Source organism: Camellia sinensis, chromosome 5, assembly GCF_055761805.1.
Source record: "Camellia sinensis isolate YWXY chromosome 5, ASM5576180v1, whole genome shotgun sequence".
In the NCBI taxonomy this organism is placed as follows: domain Eukaryota; kingdom Viridiplantae; phylum Streptophyta; class Magnoliopsida; order Ericales; family Theaceae; genus Camellia; species Camellia sinensis.
Genome location: NC_138965.1, coordinates 65,172,887 through 65,194,245, shown reverse-complemented (window position 1 = coordinate 65,194,245; position 21,359 = coordinate 65,172,887). Strand labels below are relative to the sequence as shown.

General features: G+C 36.7%; 3 protein-coding genes across 5 annotated transcripts; all 3 read right to left on the bottom strand.

Annotated features, from left to right (window-relative positions):
* Positions 1-1,291: 1,291 nt before the first annotated feature.
* On the bottom strand, positions 1,292-11,377 carry LOC145790669 (trihelix transcription factor ASR3-like). 3 transcript variants are annotated; one of them, XR_014329591.1, is made up of 3 exons: positions 10,776-11,363; positions 3,448-3,870; positions 1,292-1,466 (listed from the first exon to the last, which is right to left on the bottom strand). XR_014329591.1 is itself a non-coding variant. In XM_082869030.1 (2 exons), exons 1-2 carry the CDS (start codon positions 11,248-11,250, stop codon positions 3,719-3,721), a joined length of 627 nt encoding a protein of 208 aa, XP_082725156.1. In that variant the 5' UTR covers positions 11,251-11,377; the 3' UTR covers positions 3,270-3,718. The 3 variants fall into 3 exon arrangements, 1 of the variants encoding a protein (XP_082725156.1); XR_014329592.1 differs by lacking the exon at positions 1,292-1,466 and adding an exon at positions 3,270-3,366; XM_082869030.1 differs by lacking the exon at positions 1,292-1,466 and having other exon boundaries at positions 3,270-3,870; positions 10,776-11,377.
* A 2,013-nt stretch (positions 11,378-13,390) lies between these two features.
* LOC145791455 (uncharacterized) lies at positions 13,391-16,857 on the bottom strand. Its single transcript, XM_082871807.1, has 6 exons — positions 16,582-16,857; positions 16,329-16,469; positions 15,983-16,210; positions 15,637-15,858; positions 14,689-14,781; positions 13,391-13,571 (listed from the first exon to the last, which is right to left on the bottom strand). The coding sequence occupies exons 1-6, from the start codon at positions 16,855-16,857 to the stop codon at positions 13,548-13,550; spliced, it is 984 nt and encodes a 327-aa protein (XP_082727933.1). The 3' UTR covers positions 13,391-13,547.
* A 357-nt stretch (positions 16,858-17,214) lies between these two features.
* LOC145791454 (uncharacterized) lies at positions 17,215-20,345 on the bottom strand. The gene is made up of 4 exons (XM_082871806.1): positions 18,607-20,345; positions 18,226-18,531; positions 18,056-18,143; positions 17,215-17,952 (listed from the first exon to the last, which is right to left on the bottom strand). Exons 1-4 carry the CDS (start codon positions 20,343-20,345, stop codon positions 17,215-17,217), a joined length of 2,871 nt encoding a protein of 956 aa, XP_082727932.1.
* Positions 20,346-21,359: the final 1,014 nt, after the last annotated feature.

Here is a 21,359-nt window from a genome sequence, read left to right as displayed (position 1 = left end):
GTTTTTTCAAGTTCAAAACAAGAAGTTTTTTTGGGTTTTAACCAATTAGTCAAAAAGTTACTAAATTACTAAATTAGCTAAAAAGTGCTATTTTAACCAATTAGTCAAAAAGTTACTAAATTAGTCAAAAAGTCAACAATTCATACCAAAAAGTCAAAGATTTTCTTTTTTCTTTATTTTTTGCACATCTTTTCGTAATTAGTCAAAAAGTCATCCCAAACATACAAGTTTTTTTTACCTACCTTTTTAGCCAAATAGCTAAAAAGTTACTAAATTAACATGTTCTCAACCGAGGCCTAAATAGTTTAAAAGTGAGATTTTTAGCCAAAACTTTTAGCCAAAACCAAATAGAGCATTCCCCAAAGTGATGACCCACATCAGAATCCAAGGGTAGTGTGATTTTAAAGTTTGCAATGACGTATGACTTGTAATTGCAAAAGCATGTTCTAAACATGATACGAACACTTAATAGCATTTAAAAGTGGAACCAATAATATTAGTTAAATATTTTTTTTTTCCCATGATGAAACATGTAAGGGATTGTAAAGTAATAATTGGATAGCATCTCACTGCACAACTTAGGTTGATAGTGTTAAATGTATGTTTTAAAAAAATGTAAGAGAAAGATAGAAGAGTCGGAGAAGTAACCCCCACGAATTAGATGGTGGAATTTAAAATTTGAAAATTTAGCACTCTTTAAGAACCTTATGATTAAGGAATGAAAATAAATTTTGAATGAGAAAACTACTTCACATGCGGGAGATGGTCAATTGTAATAAAATTAAATATAGCAGCAAAAGAAGCTTCTGGTAAATTCAAGAGAGTGAAAAAATTAAATAAATAAATAAAACTTGGTGGTGGAATGACGAGGTTTAAAAAGTAATTTGTCACAAAACTGTCTCCACATGTGAGAATAACCATTTTTTTTTTTTTTTTGACGTATAAATAAAATAGCTAAAACCTTAGCTAAGAAAGCCATTATGGAGGCTAAGGAAGCATTATGAATGATGGCGAAAAAAGATATAGATAAACCTGCCAAGATAAGAGAGGGAAAAAAAAAGGTAAAAACCTAATTACATCAAGTATACTAGGGAAAATATGAAACTGTGCTTGAGTTATTTTGAAAAGCTATTTAATGAAAACCACTCAAGAAACATAAGTTTAGTCGAACTTGATACTATAGTTGTCACGACCCGCTCCCCGTACTCAAGGGTTAAGTATCGTGATGGCCAGTAACTGAGGTTACTTCCGGCCAATTCTTTAACAAATCAACAAATGCAAGCGGAAGAAATATTTAAATGAGGGTACCAAAATAATCATTGGAGCTTCTATTTTTATTACAAAATATATTTACCAAAAAAAGCCAATATTTACATATAAAAAATATCATAAAAGTGCTGTGTGTGTCTATTCCGCAGCCCCGCATCTAAGACTTTCCAAAAGCTATTTCTGAATTGTATTATTTCCTGAAAATTGGTAAACAACTATAAGCATATGGCAGAGTGAGGAATACCATACCAAGAGTATAAGGGATACGAAATAATCATGGATAGTTAGTTAGGCCAAAACATTTAAGATAACTTAGTCGGAACAAATAATCCTTTAAGTAGCAAAACTGAGATTATGTAAATAAATAACCATAACCACGGTAATTTGGTAAACAAATCAGTTAAGTGCCAGAAACTGAAATACAGAAATTATGTAAGTAAATGACCACAACCACGGTACAGAACAGAACAGAGGTCACAGAAGTGATAGTCAGAACAGAGGTACGGATTCAAGAGGTGACTCGTACGGATTCTAGAGGTGGCTCCCACAATAGTGTAGCACTTAGTTCCGCACAGCACTTTGGTCCGCACATAACAGAGGTACGGATTCAAAAGGTGGCTCGTACGGATTCTAGAGGTGGCTCCCACAATAGTGTAACACTTAGCTCTGCACAGCACTTTGGTCCGCACAGAACAGAGGTCAATGGATCATAGAGCTACAAAGTGACCAAACAGAGGCCAATCGTTATTTAAGTCCCCTAAGGCATGAGACTCTCGTGGTGGTACTTACAAAACATAATTGTATATAAGGTCATAGTCAAATATTCTTAAAATATTAAACAGACATATCCATGAATTTTCTTTTAAGCAAATAGGATTTAGAAATAAAACCACGTAATTGAAATCTTTATAAAACATAACTTTTATTAAAAACATAACCTGTATAAAACAGATTTTGATAAGTTATAACATACGTAAAATATATTTTGGTAACTCAAGGTATAATATAACTCACCTTAACTTTAATATCTTACTCTTTTTTTTCACTATCAAAAACCCTTTTAACTTCCATCATTTTTTCTTTCATTTCCTCTCTTTCTCCCTTCTTTCTTTCTTTCCTTTTTTTTCTTCTTTCTTTTTCTTTCTTCCTTCCTTCACAGGTTTGATCCACTCTCCCTATTTATACGGAGGAAAACTCAATCCCTTGCAAACGGGTGTCCAGCCGAATCAACTCACGTATCTCTCTCCAGATTCGCCATTAATATATATAGATTCATATTTATCTTTTAATAAATATTTAATATAATTACACTTTGACCTAATATTTTAATATAATTATATAAATAATTTAATTTCTAATTAAATTACACTTTATCATATATCAACAGAAAATTAATTATTTATTTTATTACCACACTCATTATTATTATTATTATTTATATTTTGACCCCTAAACTTTTAATAATTATATTATTTTATAAAATTACACATAATAATATATAATAAATTATATATTTTTCTAACTGAGATTAAATAATATTAGTATAAATTCTACAGAATAATTAAAAATCTGAATTGTTATAATAGTAGTAATATAAATTATAAATTATAAATTATTTCGCAATATTAGAGTAGTGGAGGGGGAGGGATAAAACGAGGCTATGAGGAGGATGAAAGTGGCAAAAACTGTAGACCAAATGCAATTCCCATTGAAATTTGAAAGTGTTTCGAGTGATGAAGGGACAGTTTGGTTGACTAATTTGTTTACAAAGATGCATTACAAGAAATGCTTGATGAGTTGGAGAAAAAGTCCATTAGTTCCAACATATAAGAACAATGGTGATATTTAAAGAGAGATTAAGACATAACTGGATAAGAAAATACACGGTTATCTTAAACTTTTAACTGACGATATGACAGTGGATGAAGCCAATTGGAGGAAATGTATCCAATTAACTGACCCCAAGTAAATAGGACTATGGCTTGTTGAGTTGAGAATCATGATGGAATGATTCAATTTTAAGAATCCAAATGCATCCAACAGTTTCAAATTCTTCAGACGATCCTCTAGCTTTGAACTAAACTCATTTACATTGATCTGAGTCTCAAAATTCCAAAAACCATAGCATTAGCATCGACACGACTTTTATCACTAGAATGGAACATTAACAGTAATTACCTTTATTGAAAACTAACCACATTCTTGGACTATATCACAAAGCTGGTCAAGTGTGTCTGCAAGATTCTCAAGGCATGTGATAAGTCTGTCACCTTGATGCCTAGTGAAATCAGTCTGCGAATTCTTGACGTTTTTTAGATCAGCCAAGAGACAGTCTGAACTCTCACCCAGGACTCCTTTAAGTATGTCAGTGATCAATTCCGTATTCTCATATAGTTTTGCAGCCATCATTTGCTCCTTCTCTTCCATGTTGTTCTTAAGCAATATCTTCTCATCTTTGCTGTGTTTCAAAGGCTTTACCCTTTTTTTCTACTCTGCCTTGCTCTGGCATTATCTTTTTATTTATCTTACGTTTCTGAGGTGTCACCCTTTCCTCTGTGCTGCGTTTCTGAGGCATCACTCGGCGCCTTTGCTTCTTCAAATCTACGGTACCAAAAGTACAAAAACACAGATGTAAGCACCTCATGTTTTGAGATATGGCTTGCACTGGTGCACTTCCTACAGTCTCAAGCACAAAGTCACGCAAAAAAGCATATTGTAGAGAACTTACTATTAAAATAAATAAATGGTATCTAGAGAAACTTACAGTTGGGAATATATTGATGGAACCAAGGGACTGTGTGAAATTTAAGCCATTTTTAACTTCTTAGTGATTCCAAAACCAAGTTTTGGAGTTGGGATTAACTAATTCATGGCCGCTCCGTGAAAGACCGATTTACGGACTGCCAATGAATAAAAGACACATCAACTAACTTTAGTTACATCTTAAATACTTCACTGCTACATGAGATTCTACATACACCATACCAAATGTGATTACCTCCCTCCCCCTTCCCCTCGCGCCTCTACCTCCTCTCCCTTTGCCGCCTCCGTCAGCAACAATGCCCATTGCCGACCATTCTACCCGCAACCCACACCATCGTCTATTGCTACCTACGCGTCCAGCCCACTCCTACCACCAACCAACACCACCTCTCTCCCCCATCCACTCCAACAACCACTGCCTTCTCCCTTCTCCCTTTCCACTCCCACAGTCCCCACCATCAACCAGCGCCAACCATCCCATTGCTCTTGGTCTAGTTTCTCTTTGTTCTTGGTTGGATCGTGGAGATTGAGGGCACTGCTGGTGGCTCTACTGGATTAATTGTGCCCATTATGGTGATAAATTAGTTACCAATCCCATTTATTTTTGTGATATAATCTAATAATGATTAGCCTTAATCATTTTGCTTGCCGGACTTTATCTTCCCATGATTGTCATCCAGCAGCGAAAGAAAAAGAAGAAGAGGAGTTGGTGGACCACAGAGAAGGAAAAGGGAAGTTGTTGTCTAATTCTCAGGTCATATGAATAATAAACCAAAATGCTGATATGGCATAAGATAATTGGTTGTTGTAATACATACACTTTACGGATGGGACGTAAAGAAGTTAATCCAATGCAGTCCCTTATCAAAGTAGGATGGCGTGCATATACGATGAAGAGTCATGTTTGGAGAAACAAACAACTAGACTGAGATACCATTAATGAAAGTAAAGTTAGCATAAATTGCATACCCTATCATAAAAGCGGTATTTGACAACAAAATCCCAGTTCTTGGTGAAAAACCATGTCCTATTCCTATTGACGAGCTCCAATATAAATTTTTCTTCGGGATTCAATAGGCTGCTGCTATTCACATTCATTTACCAACCTGCTGAAAACCCCTTCCCCTTAGTTCATAGGTTGTTCATTGGCTAGTCGCACCACATCTTTTTAGCACCTGATTTGTAATGAATGTTCTTCTTCTAACACTATTGAAAAAATATTAATATTGAGAGAGAGAGAGAGTGATTGAAAGACTAAACATAGACTTTTTATTTTCAATATCTTAAGCCTTACAATGCTACTCCATTATATAGGAGGTTTATACAATATGATCAGATGGAGGCCACGAGGCCACGAGGCCAAAAACACAAACAAGCAGGCCACGAGGCCACTACATATTTAACTATACATTAATATATATTACATATATATCAGCATACACTCACCGAAAGCATATGAATTAAATAAACACTCACCGAAAGCATATGAATTAAATAATCACCGAAAGCATATCTGATGAAAAACGTGGCTTGATTTTCAACACTCCCCCTCAAGCAACGTTGTAGATGTTAATCATGCCCAATTTGTCCGTCAGATCTTCGAAGTTAACTCGAGCAAGAGCTTTGGTGAGAATGTCAGCTTTTTGACAGTTTGTTGGAGTGTAGCTGACTTGAAAAACTCCCTCTTCAATCTTTTCCTTGATAAAGTGTCGATCTATCTCCACGTGCTTAGTGCGATCATGATGAACAGGATTCTTAGCGATACTGATGGCGGCTTGGTTGTCGCAGTATAAAACCATGGGATGCTCAGATGGAACTCGTAATTCTTCTAACAGTCTGTTCAACCAGATTCCCTCACAGATACCTAGGGCCATAGCACGAAATTCTGCCTCAGCACTACTACGGGCGACCACTGACTGTTTCTTGCTTCGCCATGTAACCGCGTTCCCCCAAACAAATGAACAATAGCCAGAGGTTGATCTTCGATCAGTTACTGAACCTGCCCAATCTGCGTCTGAAAAAATCTCAATTTTTCTATTTGTTGTTCTTTGGAAGAAGAGACCCTTTCCCGGTGTCTTTTTTAGGTACCTCAATATTCTGGTCACAGCAGTCATGTGTTTGTCGGTAGGATTGTTCATGAATTGACTGACCACACTAACAGAGAAGCCGATGTCTGGCCTTGTATGAGAAAGATAAATGAGTTTTCCCACAAGACGTTGATATCTCCCTTTATCACTTGGTGCACTACCGTCACTTTCTTCCAATTTGATAGTTGTGTCCATAGGAGTTTCTGCCGGCTTGCATCCTAGCATCCCTGTTTCATTCAGTAAGTCTAGAACGTATTTACGTTGTGAGACGACTATACCTTTCTTTGACCTAGCAAATTCCATTCCAAGAAAGTACTTAAGATTTCCAAGATCTTTAATCTCAAATTCCTTTGTTAGGAATGTTTTAAGTAAGCCAATTTCCTCTTCATGATCACCTGTTAGAATTATGTCATCCACATAAACAATGATAATTGCCAATTTCCCTCCTAGGGAGTGCTTCACAAATAATGTATGATCGGATTGACATTGAACAAAACCGTACCCTTTTACTGCCTTAGTGAACCGTTCAAACCAGGCCCTGGGAGATTGTTTGAGACCATACAAGGATTTTCGGAGTCTGCAAACTTTGTTGAAATTTGATGTCGTCTCAAGTCCAGCCGGAATGTCCATGTAAACTTCTTCCGCTAAGTCACCATTGAGGAAGGCATTTTTTACATCAAGTTGGTGAAGTGACCAATCGAGATTAGCTGCCAAGGATAAAAGTACACGAACAGTGTTGAGCTTGGCAACCGGAGCAAAGGTTTCTTGATAGTCAATGCCATAGGATTGGGAGAATCCTTTGGCAACCAACCGAGCTTTATAACGTTCCACATTACCATCTGCCTTGTGCTTTACTGTGAAAATCCATTTACATCCAACGGGTTTCTTACCTCTTAGAAGATCAGTAATTTCCCAAGTACCATTCGTTTCCAGAGCCCGAACTTCCTCAATGACTGCTGCCTTCCACTGAGGAGACTTGAAGGCTTCTTGAATATTCCGAGGAATGTGTATCTCCGTGATGCTAGAAGTGAAGGCACGGAACAAAGGTGATAGATTATCATAAGAAATAAAGTTCCCAATGGGATGCTGAGTACATGATCTAACTCCTTTTCTCCAAGCTATGGGCATATTAAGAATACTGTTTTCTAACTCAGAATCAACAGTACTATCTGTGGTAAGAAGATTGTTACCTGGAATGTTGCTTGGATTAGAACCCGGTTCAGCCTCATGGGATTGTTGAGAAAGTGCTCCTTCCTCCATTTCCTCTTGGATGTGTTCATTATCCCGCAAGGCAACAATGAACTCGGAATTTTCGGCAGGTACAGATGGATTCAATGACTCAGGAGGTGTGGGATTTTTGGTGGTGATGGATGGCTCACTAAATGACTCAGGGGTCCAAAATTGATATTCCTGGGTTGGAGTCTCCCCCTGAATATCAATTTTAGGGTAGTAAGACTGGGTTTCAAAAAATGTGACATCCATGGAAGTGTAGAATTTCCTAGTGACCGGAGAGTAACACTTATACCCTTTCTGATGTGACGAATACCCAATGAAGACACACTTGAGCGACCGGGGATCAAGTTTACCTCGATACTGTTGATGGACATGAACAAAGACAGAACACCCGAAAATTTTGGGTGGGATGGTGGAGATGAGGCGAGTAGTGGGAAAGGATTTTAGGAGAAGTTGACAAGGAGTTTGGAATTGTAGTACCTTAGATGGCATCCTATTGATAAGATAGGCAGCTGTAAGAACAGCTTCCCCCCAGAAGAATTGTGGAACATTTGTGGAAAACATGAGTGATCTAGCAACATCTAACAAATGCCGATTTTTCCGTTCAGCGATGCCGTTTTGTTGTGGGGTGTCAACACATGAACTTAAGTGAACTATCCCTTTGTCTGCTAAAAAATCTCCTAGAATTGAGTTGAAATAGTCCCGAGCGTTATCAGACTTTAGAATTTGGATTTTTGACTGGAATTGTGTCTGAATCATAATTTGAAAATTTTTGAAGATTTGGCTCGTTTCAGATTTGTCTTTCATGAGGAAGACCCAGGTTAATCTAGTGTGATCATCTATAAATGTGACAAACCACCTAGTACCAGTTACATTTTTTATTCTGGATGGACCCCAGATATCACTATGAATTAGTGAGAATGGACGAGACGCTTTATAGGATTGAATGGGAAAATGGGACCGTACATGCTTAGAAAATTGACAGATTTCACAATCAAAAGGTTTTGGATTTTTATTAAATAATGAAGGAAATAAATGCTTGAGATACATAACATTAGGATGACCTAAGCGATAGTGCCACAACATAATTGCTCTATCGTTATTTTGACACGAAACCGAAAAAGAACTACCACAAATTGCCGTTTGAGGTTGTTCTTGTGGATAGTGGCGTTCCTTAAGGATGTAGAGTCCAGAGCATTCCTCAGCATTGCCAATCATCTTCCCCGAATCCAAATCCTGAAATTCACAATGAGTGGAGAAAAAATTAGTAACACACCTCTTTTCCTTAGTGAGTTTACTAATTGACAATAAATTACAGTCCAAGTCAGGAACAAGGAGAACAGAGTTGAGAATAAGATTCCTAGACAGCACAACTGAACCTGTACCGGCAACCTTTGATAGTGAACCATCTGCTATTCGGACCGTTAAATTATTTTGACATGAGTTATATGTATCAAAAATCGTTGCATCTCCCGTCATATGATCAGATGCTCCTGAGTCCACAATCCAAGGTTTTTTACGTTTCTTACTAACAGTAAAGGCGTTCAAAGAATTACCTTTGTGAGCCAAGGTTCCGGATCCTATGATGTGGTTGGAAGACGAACCAGATTGTGACTGTAGTAGTTTCTGGAGCATCTCCATTTGCTCCTTGGTGAAAGGGCTTGCTTCAGGTTGTGGTGATGGTTCATTTGTACCTACATGATTACCTCGTCCTTCTTTCTCAAGAGGCTGACGTGGTTTCCAATCTACTGGCTTTCCATGAATCTTCCAGCAAGTTTCTCTCGAGTGACCCGGCTTTCTGCAATGATCACACCAAGGCCTACCTCCTTTATTTTTCTGACGGTTGTCGATAGGAGCGAATTGAGTCTTAAGAGCCGAGCTTTCTGCCATATTTAGTTGTTGATGAGATCCCATCATGAGTTTTTTCCGACTTTCTTCGCAACGGACTTCAGAGAATGCCTCTCTAAGGTTAGGGAGCGGTTTTACTCCCATAATTCTTCCTCTGATTTCATCAAGATTTGTGTTCAATCCTAACAAGAATTTAAACACACGCTTCCCTTCGACAATCTTTTTATATAACAGACCATCAGTAACACACTGCCAATTATGAACCTCAAACGTATCAAGTTGACGCCATAGACGAGTAAGGGTATTGAAATATTCAGTTACCGTAAGATTGTCTTGACGTAAATTGTGGAGGGAGCTTTCAAGCTGGATGATTTCAGATGTGTTTTCCTTGTCTGAAAACGTTTCTTTTGCCATGTCCCAGATCTCTTTGGCAGTATCAAATGACAGAAAATTTTCGCCAATGTCAGTGGTCATAGAGTTGACGAGCCACGACATGACCATATTATTTTCAGCTATCCACCTTTTGTAGGTTGATGCTGTGGTTTCTGGTAGCGCCGAGGCTCCGGTGATGTAGTCATCTTTCTCCTTTCCCCGTATAAACATTAACATGGATTGAGACCATTGCAAATAATTTTGCCCATTCAGTTTATGGGCAGTGATCGGAAGATGAGAGGTTTCCAGTTGATGAGAGGATGAAGATGATGAGATGATAATATCAGAAGAAGAGGAGGATGAGTTGATAGTCATTCCGAAAGCTGGACCGTATTTAGTCATGTAATAGAAGGATATATTTGAGTAGAAGAGAAAAATTCGAATATTGACTGAAGAGGCGAAAATGACGAGACAGGATTACACCCGCTCTGATACCATGAAAAAATATTAATATTGAGAGAGAGAGAGAGTGATTGAAAGACTAAACATAGACTTTTTATTTTCAATATCTTAAGCCTTACAATGCTACTCCATTATATAGGAGGTTTATACAATATGATCAGATGGAGGCCACGAGGCCACGAGGCCAAAAACACAAACAAGCAGGCCACGAGGCCACTACATATTTAACTATACATTAATATATATTACATATATATCAGCATACACTCACCGAAAGCATATGAATTAAATAAACACTCACCGAAAGCATATGAATTAAATAATCACCGAAAGCATATCTGATGAAAAACGTGGCTTGATTTTCAACAACTATACATTGATAAACATTCAAAAGCTAAGCCAAACGTCCATCTTCTCTTGAAAATCCTTATTACAAAGTCCTTGATATAAGTACTTTCAACTGCAAGAAACAATGCCGACAGCAAACATACCCAAATTTTGCAACAACAAACACCACTAAAATCTGACTGAAATTCTAACCTATAATGGTCATCCAATGCCAAATCAAATACTATTTCAGCTCAACAATGCTAGTGTACAATTGAAATTACTCAGATTTCAATCCAATAAAAGATAATTTAAACTACCCATTTTTGAAGATTAAAAGGGCATGCAATGCTAGCAATCAAATAAACAATCAAACACCTAAATCACAGTTGAATGATATGAGAAAAAGCATACCAGGCTTGGCCACTCCATTGGCGACAGCTTCAGGATCAACATCCGGGTCAGTATTCGACCCATCACCCACCTTCAAATGATCATCAATGGCTTTAAACACCTCGAAATCAAAATCCTCAGGAAACCCAAATTCGCGTCTTCGCTCATAATCAATCGACCAGTACGATTCGACCTGGGACTCGGACGATTCCCAGAGCTTGATCTTCTTGTAATCGGAGAGAAGGGAGTCCCATTTACGGCGACACTGGTTGAGGGTACGGAAGACTTCCAAGGAGTTGCAATTCTCAACGATGGTCTTCCATTTTTGGAAAGAGAAGAGAGTGTTGCGACAGTCGCGTTCGACGGCGGCGATCTCGGTGATAAGGGTGAGGGATTCTTGGGAGGACCAGTCGGGAGCTATCTGGGAACGAGTGCGCCGAGAGGCTGAAGCTCGAGAATGGCGACCACCGTGGTCTTCTTGCTCATCCATGGACATGGTCAGCTCACCCCCACTTAGAGCTCTCTCAGATTGTCTTCATCTTTTGTGTATTTTTAGGAAGTCTAAAGTTAAAACATCCCCGATCCTTGCCCTTTTCAAATTTCACATTTCGGGAGGTTTTATTTACACATAGATTCTTTTTTGGGCAAATTACATATATACCCCTCGAGGTTTGACTAAATTACAGATACCCCTGAGGTTTCGGAAATTACATCCCGCCCCCTGAGGTTTGTATTTTCATAACAATTTACCCCCTGAGGTTTATATTTCATAACAAATTACCCCCTAATTTCTTATGCAAATATAGCATTCAGGGGGGAATTCGTAATTTCTCAAACCTCAGGGGGGTATTTGTAATTTAGTCAAACCTCGAGGGGTGTATATGTAAATTGCCCTTCTTTTTTTACACATCCTTCTTAATTCACGCACCAAAAAAAAAAAATTTACTCATTACACACAATTTTATTCCAGTTATATCCCCATACACACACTCCTAATTCACACACCTTCTTCCACACCAGCAAGCAACGATTAAATCCTAACCCTAACCAGCAACCACCTTGCCGGCGGCGACGCAGCACCGGCGACACTACCGCGACCTCTCTCTCCTCTGAGTCGCGAAAAGGAAGGCAATGACGACTCGCAAACGAAAGGCGACGACTCTTCGCAGACGAAAGGGGGTTTCGGATGTTGATGGTCGAATCAATGTGTTTTGTTCGGATGTTGATAGTCGAACCAAATTCTTTAGTTCAATGGTTGATTTCCGAATAGAGGCGATTCTTTCGATACTGGTAGAAAATGAGGCGATTCCACGATGCCCGACGGGGTTGGGAAGAGAGGCGAGAAGGCAATGGGTTCACAGATGAAAGGGAGTTGCAGTGGTGGAGCACTACAACAAATTTGGGATTTAAAGACGAAACAAATTTGTCCCAAAATGTATATATTTCGTCACCCAAACTATTTACGACGAACATTTTTCGTCACCCGTTTTGTCTCCAAAGGGTCGTCGCTAAAGGGTCTTAGAGACGAAAAAAAAAATTCGTCATTGAAAATGATAAATTTGTGACGAATTTTTTTGTCTCCAATACACTTTGTTGGGAGCATACTTGTAAGTAATTAGCGACAAAATATTTTGTCATTAAAGAAGAAATTAGAGACAAAAGTATTTCGTCATAAATATAAGAAATAGAGACGAAATAATCTTGTCACGTTTAATATAAACGAAGACGAAAATTTTTTGTCAAAGAAGTTACCAATAGAGACAAAAACAAATTCATCATTAAAAATGATAAATTTGTGACGAATTTTTTTGTCACCAATACACTCTGTTGGGAACATACTTGCAAGTAATTAGCGACAAAATATTTTGTCATTAAAGAAGAAATTAGAGACAAAAGTATTTTGTCATAAATATAAGAAATAGAGACGAAATAATTTTGTCACGTTTAATATAAACGAAGACAAAAAAAATTTGTCAAAGAAGCTACCAATAGAGACAAAAACAAATTCATCATTAAAAATAATAAATTTGTGATGAATTTTTTTTGTCTCCAATACACTCTGTTGGGAACATACTTATAAGTAATTAGCGACAAAATATTTTGTCATTAAAGGAGAAATTAGAGACAAAAGTATTTTGTCATAAATATAAGAAATGGAGACAAAATAATTTTGTCACGTTTAATATAAACGAAGACGAAATTTTTTTGTCAAAGAAGCTACCAATAGAGATAAAAACAAATTCATCATTAAAAATGATGAAATAATGTCAAAAAAAATTCGTCACACATTGAGGGTAATAGTGACAAAATGTGACAATATTTTTTGTCATGACAAATTCATTTAGCGACGAAATAAAGAATTTATGACAAAATTAATTATCCACCTATGCCAAATAAGAGACAAAAAAACCTTCTTTAGGGATGGAAAATTTTGTCAATAATTTCATAATATTTTTTTCCACATTATATACCTATTTTATCAAAATCTAAATTTTAGTTCAACAAATATGACCCTGTTCATGTTGAAACTTGTTGAATATAACAATTCCATCACAACTTAACCTAACCTGTTATCAACACATTTACGAATTAACAAAATGAAAATATCCATTCATCATTACAAATAATTTCATCCTGATATAATAAAATAGTGAAATATCCACAAAATATCCAAAAGTTATAGCTTGTTCAATTCCACCAAAAATCCAACAATAACTAGTGTAACTCCAAAAAGTATGTGTATCCTTATCAAACAAAAATGAACATTCAAACAAATTACATCATTGTTGCACGTCAAAAATGCCACCCCAATCCAATCTGCAAAAAAATAAATTAAAAGTTTTAGTAATTAATCAATTATACAAAAGATTAAAAACATTAGTAACTCATCAATTTACAATTAGATCAATTATACAATTTATCCCTGTAACAGACTTTTTTTTTAGATTATGAGAACAAAAAATTAATTTTAAGGCTAATTCACAAATGGTGCATCCCATTAATGTGCCGCAAGTTCATACAACTTATATTGGTCCCTCCTAAGGTGTTTCTATTGGTTCTTGTACAAATCTATAATTGTGTGATAATTTAGCATTTCGACAGCCTTTTTTCAAGCTTTAAGTATAGAGAAAAAAAAATATTTTTTAGACTAATTCACAATTTATACATCATGTGCACCTGTACAAATTGGATGTCATATGCATGTTTCCATTACTTCCTAATTCTTCAAACATGTATTCTTTTATAAAATTTGTTATATTAAAGTTAATATACTTTACCAAGAAGTATGTCCACTTGTGGATGAGTCCCCTCCACTTCCAAAGTGTCCAGTGAATCCTTTGGTCCTCAAAAAGTTGACAACATCAGCCATTATCTCCCCTTGCTCTTACCCTCTTCAAGATCTTCTATTTTATTGTTCTGCATTTGTATTTGTTCCTTTTGTGTCTCTATTTGCATCTCAAGGCGCTTCACATAATCATTTGTTTCAGCATATATGGTAGTGGCTCTCCTAATAGAGGATGAAGGTCTCATGCCAAGTCCCTTCACATAGCCAGACCTTGGCTTTAGGACTTTGATTGATAGCTCTTCTGCAGTCAAAGGGGTTGATCCTGGCTGTGAGAGGTGATCAGCTTGTGTCTGTATCATATTTTCCTATCAAATATAAAAAAAATTAAATAATTATTAGAAAATTAAATAAGATTATAACAAATAGTATTCTAAAATTTTGTTAATAAAAATTGCAATATATACTCACATAATTACATTGAGCTTGAGATGAGATCCACTCATGTGCTTTCTCATTATAATGAGTTTCCTTGTACAACTCTGCTAGATCAGGTAGCATCTTCTTTTGTCGTGCCTAATTCGATAGACCAAATATTCAATAAATAAAGCTAAGAATCTAATATAATTCTGAAAGTGCAAGGATACGTACCAGTTTTTCTACTCTAACAGGGATTGACCTAGAACCACACCTATGTTTTGTATACATCCTTTCTCTATTCGCGATGTTGGCCTTTGATTGTTCCTATAAGGAAGAATGACCAATATAATAATGAAATGTATCATTAGTAAGACAAATATGTTGGCTTTTGATTGTTCCTATAAGGAATAATGAACCAATATAACAATGAAATGTATCACTAGTAAAACAAATTTAATGGTTGATAATAAAGAAATTGCATTGTTCCTCTCTATCATTTTCCTATATATCATTTCAACTTAAAAGATATTTCAAATTATTCACTAGTTTCATTCAATTCTGTGAAAAATAGATTAGAGGACTTGTTGAGATTTCATCATAAGATGGTTTTTCTGGGTGAAAAAAGAAAAACGAGTAATTTACACCGTTCACAAATAGGGGGCATATAAGCATGGGCAAGATAGATTGTGAAAAAATCCATTTACATTTCACAAGATATGGAACAATTACTGATACCAAACTCATAACCCTTTCTTTCTTCCGCAACTCTATCAAATCTAAAGTTCTGTCTCAATACCCTATATTAGTTACTTAGCTAGTTGCTTACCATTATCATGAAACTTCAGACCAAACCCAAGAACAAACAGAAAATTAATACAATCATAGAAACTGAAATCTTAGTTCTTTAGTCTATGATGTGAAAGATGCACTTTAAGGAACCATAAATTAATCTCCTATTATGCGAGCCTTCCAATCCATGTTTAATAGTTTCCCTTTCTCATTTTTCCACTTATTTGGTTTTTATTATGTTCCACTTACATGCCTAGAAGATAAAGGGAAAAGAATACATATGGAATTTCACAGCAAATTGATTGTGTTCTTTCTAGTTGTTTTAGAATCTCTCCCTATTCTAATCAAATTCTTTCTTCGCTAATATAATAAAAAAGATGAAAATGTTACCAGAAATTCTTTAGTGTTCCACTTTTTATCAATAAGATCTATCCACTTGGTAGGATCGACATTCTTTGGTGGGTGGTTTCTTGCATACTCCTCCCCTTTAGCCTCCTTCAGCTCCATGAATTGTTTGTGCAGCCTATAGGTATGGTTACTCAATCTCCGACCAAATTTTGTGTTCATTGCCTTCTCTATATCAACAGGGTCTCCTTGTAAATCAAATTGATCCTGCAAAAAATAGATAAGTCATAGATAATTCTTATAAAAAATAAAATAATTACAATAAATAATTAAGATTTCTAACCTATTATAAAAATGAGTAAAATCTCCTATAAGTAGACAACGAACTTACATTCAAGCGTTGAAACATCGCCTCCTTAACGGAGGTATCAACATACTTCCACCTACGAACACTTGGATTTGGTAAACGAGTTCGCACTTCTACACCAATCTTTGAGGCTAGTTTTGAGGCATAGTCCCCTACCGGTGCACGAAATTCTGGAGGGATAGGTACGCTAAGCTTTCCATCTTTATCAACAAGGCCTTGAACCTCTTTGCCTCGAGTCGGGCCACGAGCACGCTTAGCAGTTGATATTGTGACGCCATAATATTGAAATAGTATGTGAACAAATTTAATTAAGATCTCAAATCAATGTAAATAAAGAGTGTGTCTTACCAATAGTATTACCAGCAGTCACCTCAAGTTGAGGCTCCACATTGAGAGGTGGTGGCGGATTGCTAGTCACCTCAGGACGTGAAGAGGTATCCCCCTCTTCTAATGCGTGGGTCAATGCCTCATGATGAGATTGTGAACGGGCTCTCGATGGTATCTCTAACAGCTGAATAACATAATAAAATATGAATATATGTACAAAGATATACATGTCTATGTGTGTATGAATTGAAAGTGACAAGAAAGAATATATTTCACAATGCATAAATGTATAGTACCTCATGCTCAAACGAATCATAGGTTTCAGTGTCACTGCCATCTTCAGCCTCTGACGGTCGATAATCATCATCATTTTCCTCAATTGGTATTTGTTTTTCCTTCCTCAATTTCTTATGTTGAACCGTAGCCTTCAAACAAGTTGTTATATTCTTCACTCCTAGAGTCTTCATTCTCTCACGGTTTTTATTAATATTCTTCACTCTTTGTTTCTCATAGTTCGTTACCTTTTTAGTTACGGTACTTGGTTTGGTCAATTGCTTTTTTGTAGCGTCCATTTTGCCCAACTATAAAGCATAATTGAACATTTTTTTGGTGGATACGCATAATTGAACATTAGATGTAAAGAAAAGATAATTATATATTTCTATACATAAAGCATAAAGCAACAACAATCGCAACAAGTGGATATGTCATATAGGCTCTAAATCATTGAAATATGGCTAGAGTGATATGGATGATTTTTGTTTTTACCATTTACTTATCATAGAACAAATTAATTACAAAGCCATCAGACACACAATATGACCAATCAATGATAAACCTACATAACAGTGGATGAACCCCACAACTGAAATTCAACTACATTAATTAAGAACAATGTTCATACAGAAAGTGCAAAATAACTACAAATCCTAGTCTACATCAAGATCCATATCGTAATCCACATCAGGTTCGTCACACTCTTCATTTTGTTTGTCAGCTCTTTTCTGTATCATTGTTTCGTCAGATGACCTAACCCTTGTAACAACTTCTGCTTCAACACCATCTCTATAACATTGAACATTAGGGCCGAAGTCAATTGGAACAACATCGGTAATATTTTCTTGTTGGAACACATCATTTTCTTCTGGTTCATGTAATGATTCTCCATCACCTACCTCTGGTACATCAAAGACACCCCTATGTTGCACTCGTTGAACGACTTGCCAAGGTTGTTCCCATTTGGTATCATTTAGGTAAAAGACTTGCTTAGCCTGGCTAGGCAAGATGAAAGGGTCGTGTTGATACCACCGACTTGTGACATCAATACTTGTGCAATAATCATCAGTTCGCAATGTTCTACTTCGACCTGTATTTCCTGTGTTGTACCATTCACACTGGAACAATACAACTTTGTTATGACACATGTACTCCAATTCCCAAACATTGCACAAGTGACCATAAAATTCATGCGTCACTCCCTCATGATCCCCTTCCGTAAGCACACCACTATTCTGATTGTTACGGCGATTGTCTACTTCTCTTGTACGAAACCGTACGCCATTGATTATGCAACCTGAGTACTCTTTTACTAGTAAATTTGGGCCATTTGCTAACGACCATAAATCATTGGTTGCTTCTGGTGACTTTTCTTCTCTCAATATATTTATCTACATTCACATATAACGTACATTAAGATAGTAAAAATAAATTAATAAATGATCAAATCTTATACAAATTTTTAATCATGTCTTAAAATTGAAAATGCCTTACCCGCTCTTTGAACCACTTGGGAAACTCTTGTTGTTGTATACGGGTTATGCCTTGGTCAGATGGAGTCCATAATAGATTTTTGTGTATCCTACTCAAAAGAATGTGATTATTATGCACTGCTAACTACATTAACAAAGCTAAGAATACACATATTTAAATGAAAAACATACTCTAGATACTTCTCTATCTCGGGGCTATTGTTCAACAAGAACCAATGAGCCATATCACGATATTCTTGTGACATATCAGCATCCCTTGTGATTAGGCCAATAGGACGGGCAGTTTCTGTGAATACAGTTAACCCTTTGTGACGTTCGCCACGATCTTGATTTCGTTCGGGTCGATTATGCACTGTTTCGATCCCATCAACATACATTGAACAAAAAGTAACGCACTCTTTGACAATGTAAGCCTCTGCGATTGAACCTTCTGGTCGAGCTCGGTTTGTAACAAACTTTTTTAAAGCTCCGAGAAACCTTGAAAAGAGAATTAGTTAAGAGCAAGGTTACACATGCAACATATAATTACGAACCTTTCAATTTAACAATTACCTTTCAATCCGGTACATCCATCGATATTGCACCGGTCCTCCAAGAATAGCCTCACGCGGCAAGTGAACGGCCAAGTGAACCATCACATCAAAGAAGGCTGGAGGAAAGATCTTTTCAAGCTTGCATAATATGTGTACTATACGTTCCTCTAATTTCTCAAGTTCATTACGGCGCAGTGTCTTTGAGCACAAATCCTGGAAAAAGCTACCTAACTCAAATAGTGTTTTACTAATCTCTTTGTCTACGTAACCACGCATCCCAATTGGAAGAATCCGTTGTATGAGTACATGGCAGTCATGACTTTTCAAGCCTGTTAATTTACCATTTCTCGCATTCACTGATCTTGATATGTTTGCAGCATAGCCATCCGGATACTTCACTGATTTCAAGAATTCAAAGAAACCCTCCCTCTCTTCAGGGGTCAATGAAAAGATTGCCCTAGGTTTGACATAAGTTCCATCAGGACGACGTGTTAACCACAACTCTTTCCTTATACCCATATCTTCCAAGTCCATCCGTGCTTTGTCGGTGTCTTTGTTCTTTCCATCAATGCCTAACATAGTTCCAAAGGTATTTTCACTAAAATTCTTCTCAACGTGCATAACATCAATGTTGTGTCGAAGCTTCCGTTTCTTCCAGTATGGTAACTCATACAAGATGCTTACCTTTGTCCAATTTGGTGCCTGACGGAGTCTTTTCTTATTTCTTGGATGCTTCCCATATGTGACACCTGTCACTCTATCCAATTGCTCTAATATCTTTTCCACTGGTAACTTTAAAGATCTCTTTTGCTTCTCATGCTTACCATTGTAAGCCTTACTCTTTCGCCTTTCGGGGTGGTTTTGAGGCAAGTAGCATCGATGGTTAGTGTATGCAGTCTTACCTTTCAAGGATTGAAAATATGGTTCATCATTGCAAGTGTAGCAAGAATAATGACCCTTTGTTCTCCACCCAGATATGTCACCAAATGCGGGCCAATCGTGTATAGTCCACATCAAAGCTGCACGCATCTGGAAAGACTCACCAGTTACGGCATCGTAAGATAATGCACCATTTTCCCACAACTCATTCAACTCATCCACCAGAGGTCTCATGTAGACATCAATATCGATCCCTGGTTGTGATTCTCCAGGAATAAGTAGTGACATCATAAGAAAGGGATCTTTCATAACCAACCAAGGTGGCAAGTTATAAGGAATGAGTACTACAGGCCATAAACTATACGAGTTGCTCATGTTCCCGAAAGGATTGAACCCATCAACAGCCAACCCTAGCCTCACATTTCGAGGCTCCAGGGCAAACTGAGGGTGTTGCACATCAAATTCCTTCCATTCATCACTATCGGCGGGATGTCTCAATACTCCGTCATCTATATGTTTCTCCTTGTGCCATCTCATGTCCTCAGCAGTCTTTCTTGACATGTACAATCTTTTCAACCTTGGTGTTAATGGGAAGTACCGCAACACCTTATGGGGAATCTTCTTACCCCTGCCACGATTGATCTTGTATCTGGATGCCTTACATTTTGGACATTTATCTAACCTTGCATTTTCCTTCCAAAAGAGTACACAATCATTTATACAAGCATCAATTAACTCATATGACAAGCCCAAATCTCGAAGTATTTTCTTAGCTTCATAAAATGACTTTGGAACCAAATTATCTTTTGGTAAAAGTTTTGTTAAAAACTCCAATAGTGTGTTAACCAACTTATTGCTCCAGTGGTTTGTTACCTTCATATTAAGCAACTCGATGACAAACTTCAACAGAGTGTAGTTTGTGCAACCTAAGTACACCTCACGTTTGGCATCATTCAATAGTTTATCAAACGTTTGTACTTCCTCATTCTAGGGTGCATCGTTGGGTTCTCCTCTTGTTCGATCTTCCACTAAGGCATCAATACCACCTAAAACCTCATCTTCATCAATTGCCATTTCATGATGAGCCTCATTTGATACACGTGGTTCCTCGTGCTCATGCCAAATAGTGTACGTTTGCATAATCCCATATTGAAGCAAATGAATTTGCACATTTCGAAGATTTTGGGAATAATAGTTCACGCAGTTCAAACATGGGCACGAAATTTTACCTTCCTGGTCAACAACTGCCATTGCAAATTTGATAAATGATGTCACCCCATCAATAAATGGTTGACTCATCCTTCCATCAGGTGTCTTACCCAATGCAATCCAACTCTTGTCCATGTCTGATCACAAATGAAAGATCAAGTTTTTTTTAATTTGTTTATATCATAAAACGCATCATGTGTACTATTAACCTATTCCATTTAGGAATGCACAATGTGTATCATACAAAGAAAATCATATGACGTTGTCTATCTCTAATCTTTCCTTAGTTCTCCAAGTATATAACATAGATTAAGATGGAAGTATTATGGGAAAGGATAGAGTAGAAAAAAAAAATGGTTCCTGACAGGTTTACAACATTAGTACATTAAAAGGAATAAAAGAAAATTTGCTCATTTAGGAAACTAGTTATTTTTGAAGAAATAAAAAGAATCTTAGTTGATTGGACTGTTTATAGAGGCAATATTGATTATGGTGTGTAACTGTGGCTTCAGATTTCTCTAATCTATACTATATATTAAGCAAAAGGGGGTTTTTAACCCCAAGCCTTGTGGAAGCTCCAATCTCCCAATCTAAATTTCTTAATTTTTTGATTTAAAAAAAAATTAAAAATCTTAGCATTTATTAATCTCTTTTAACTCCCAAGTCTTATCCTCATAATAACAC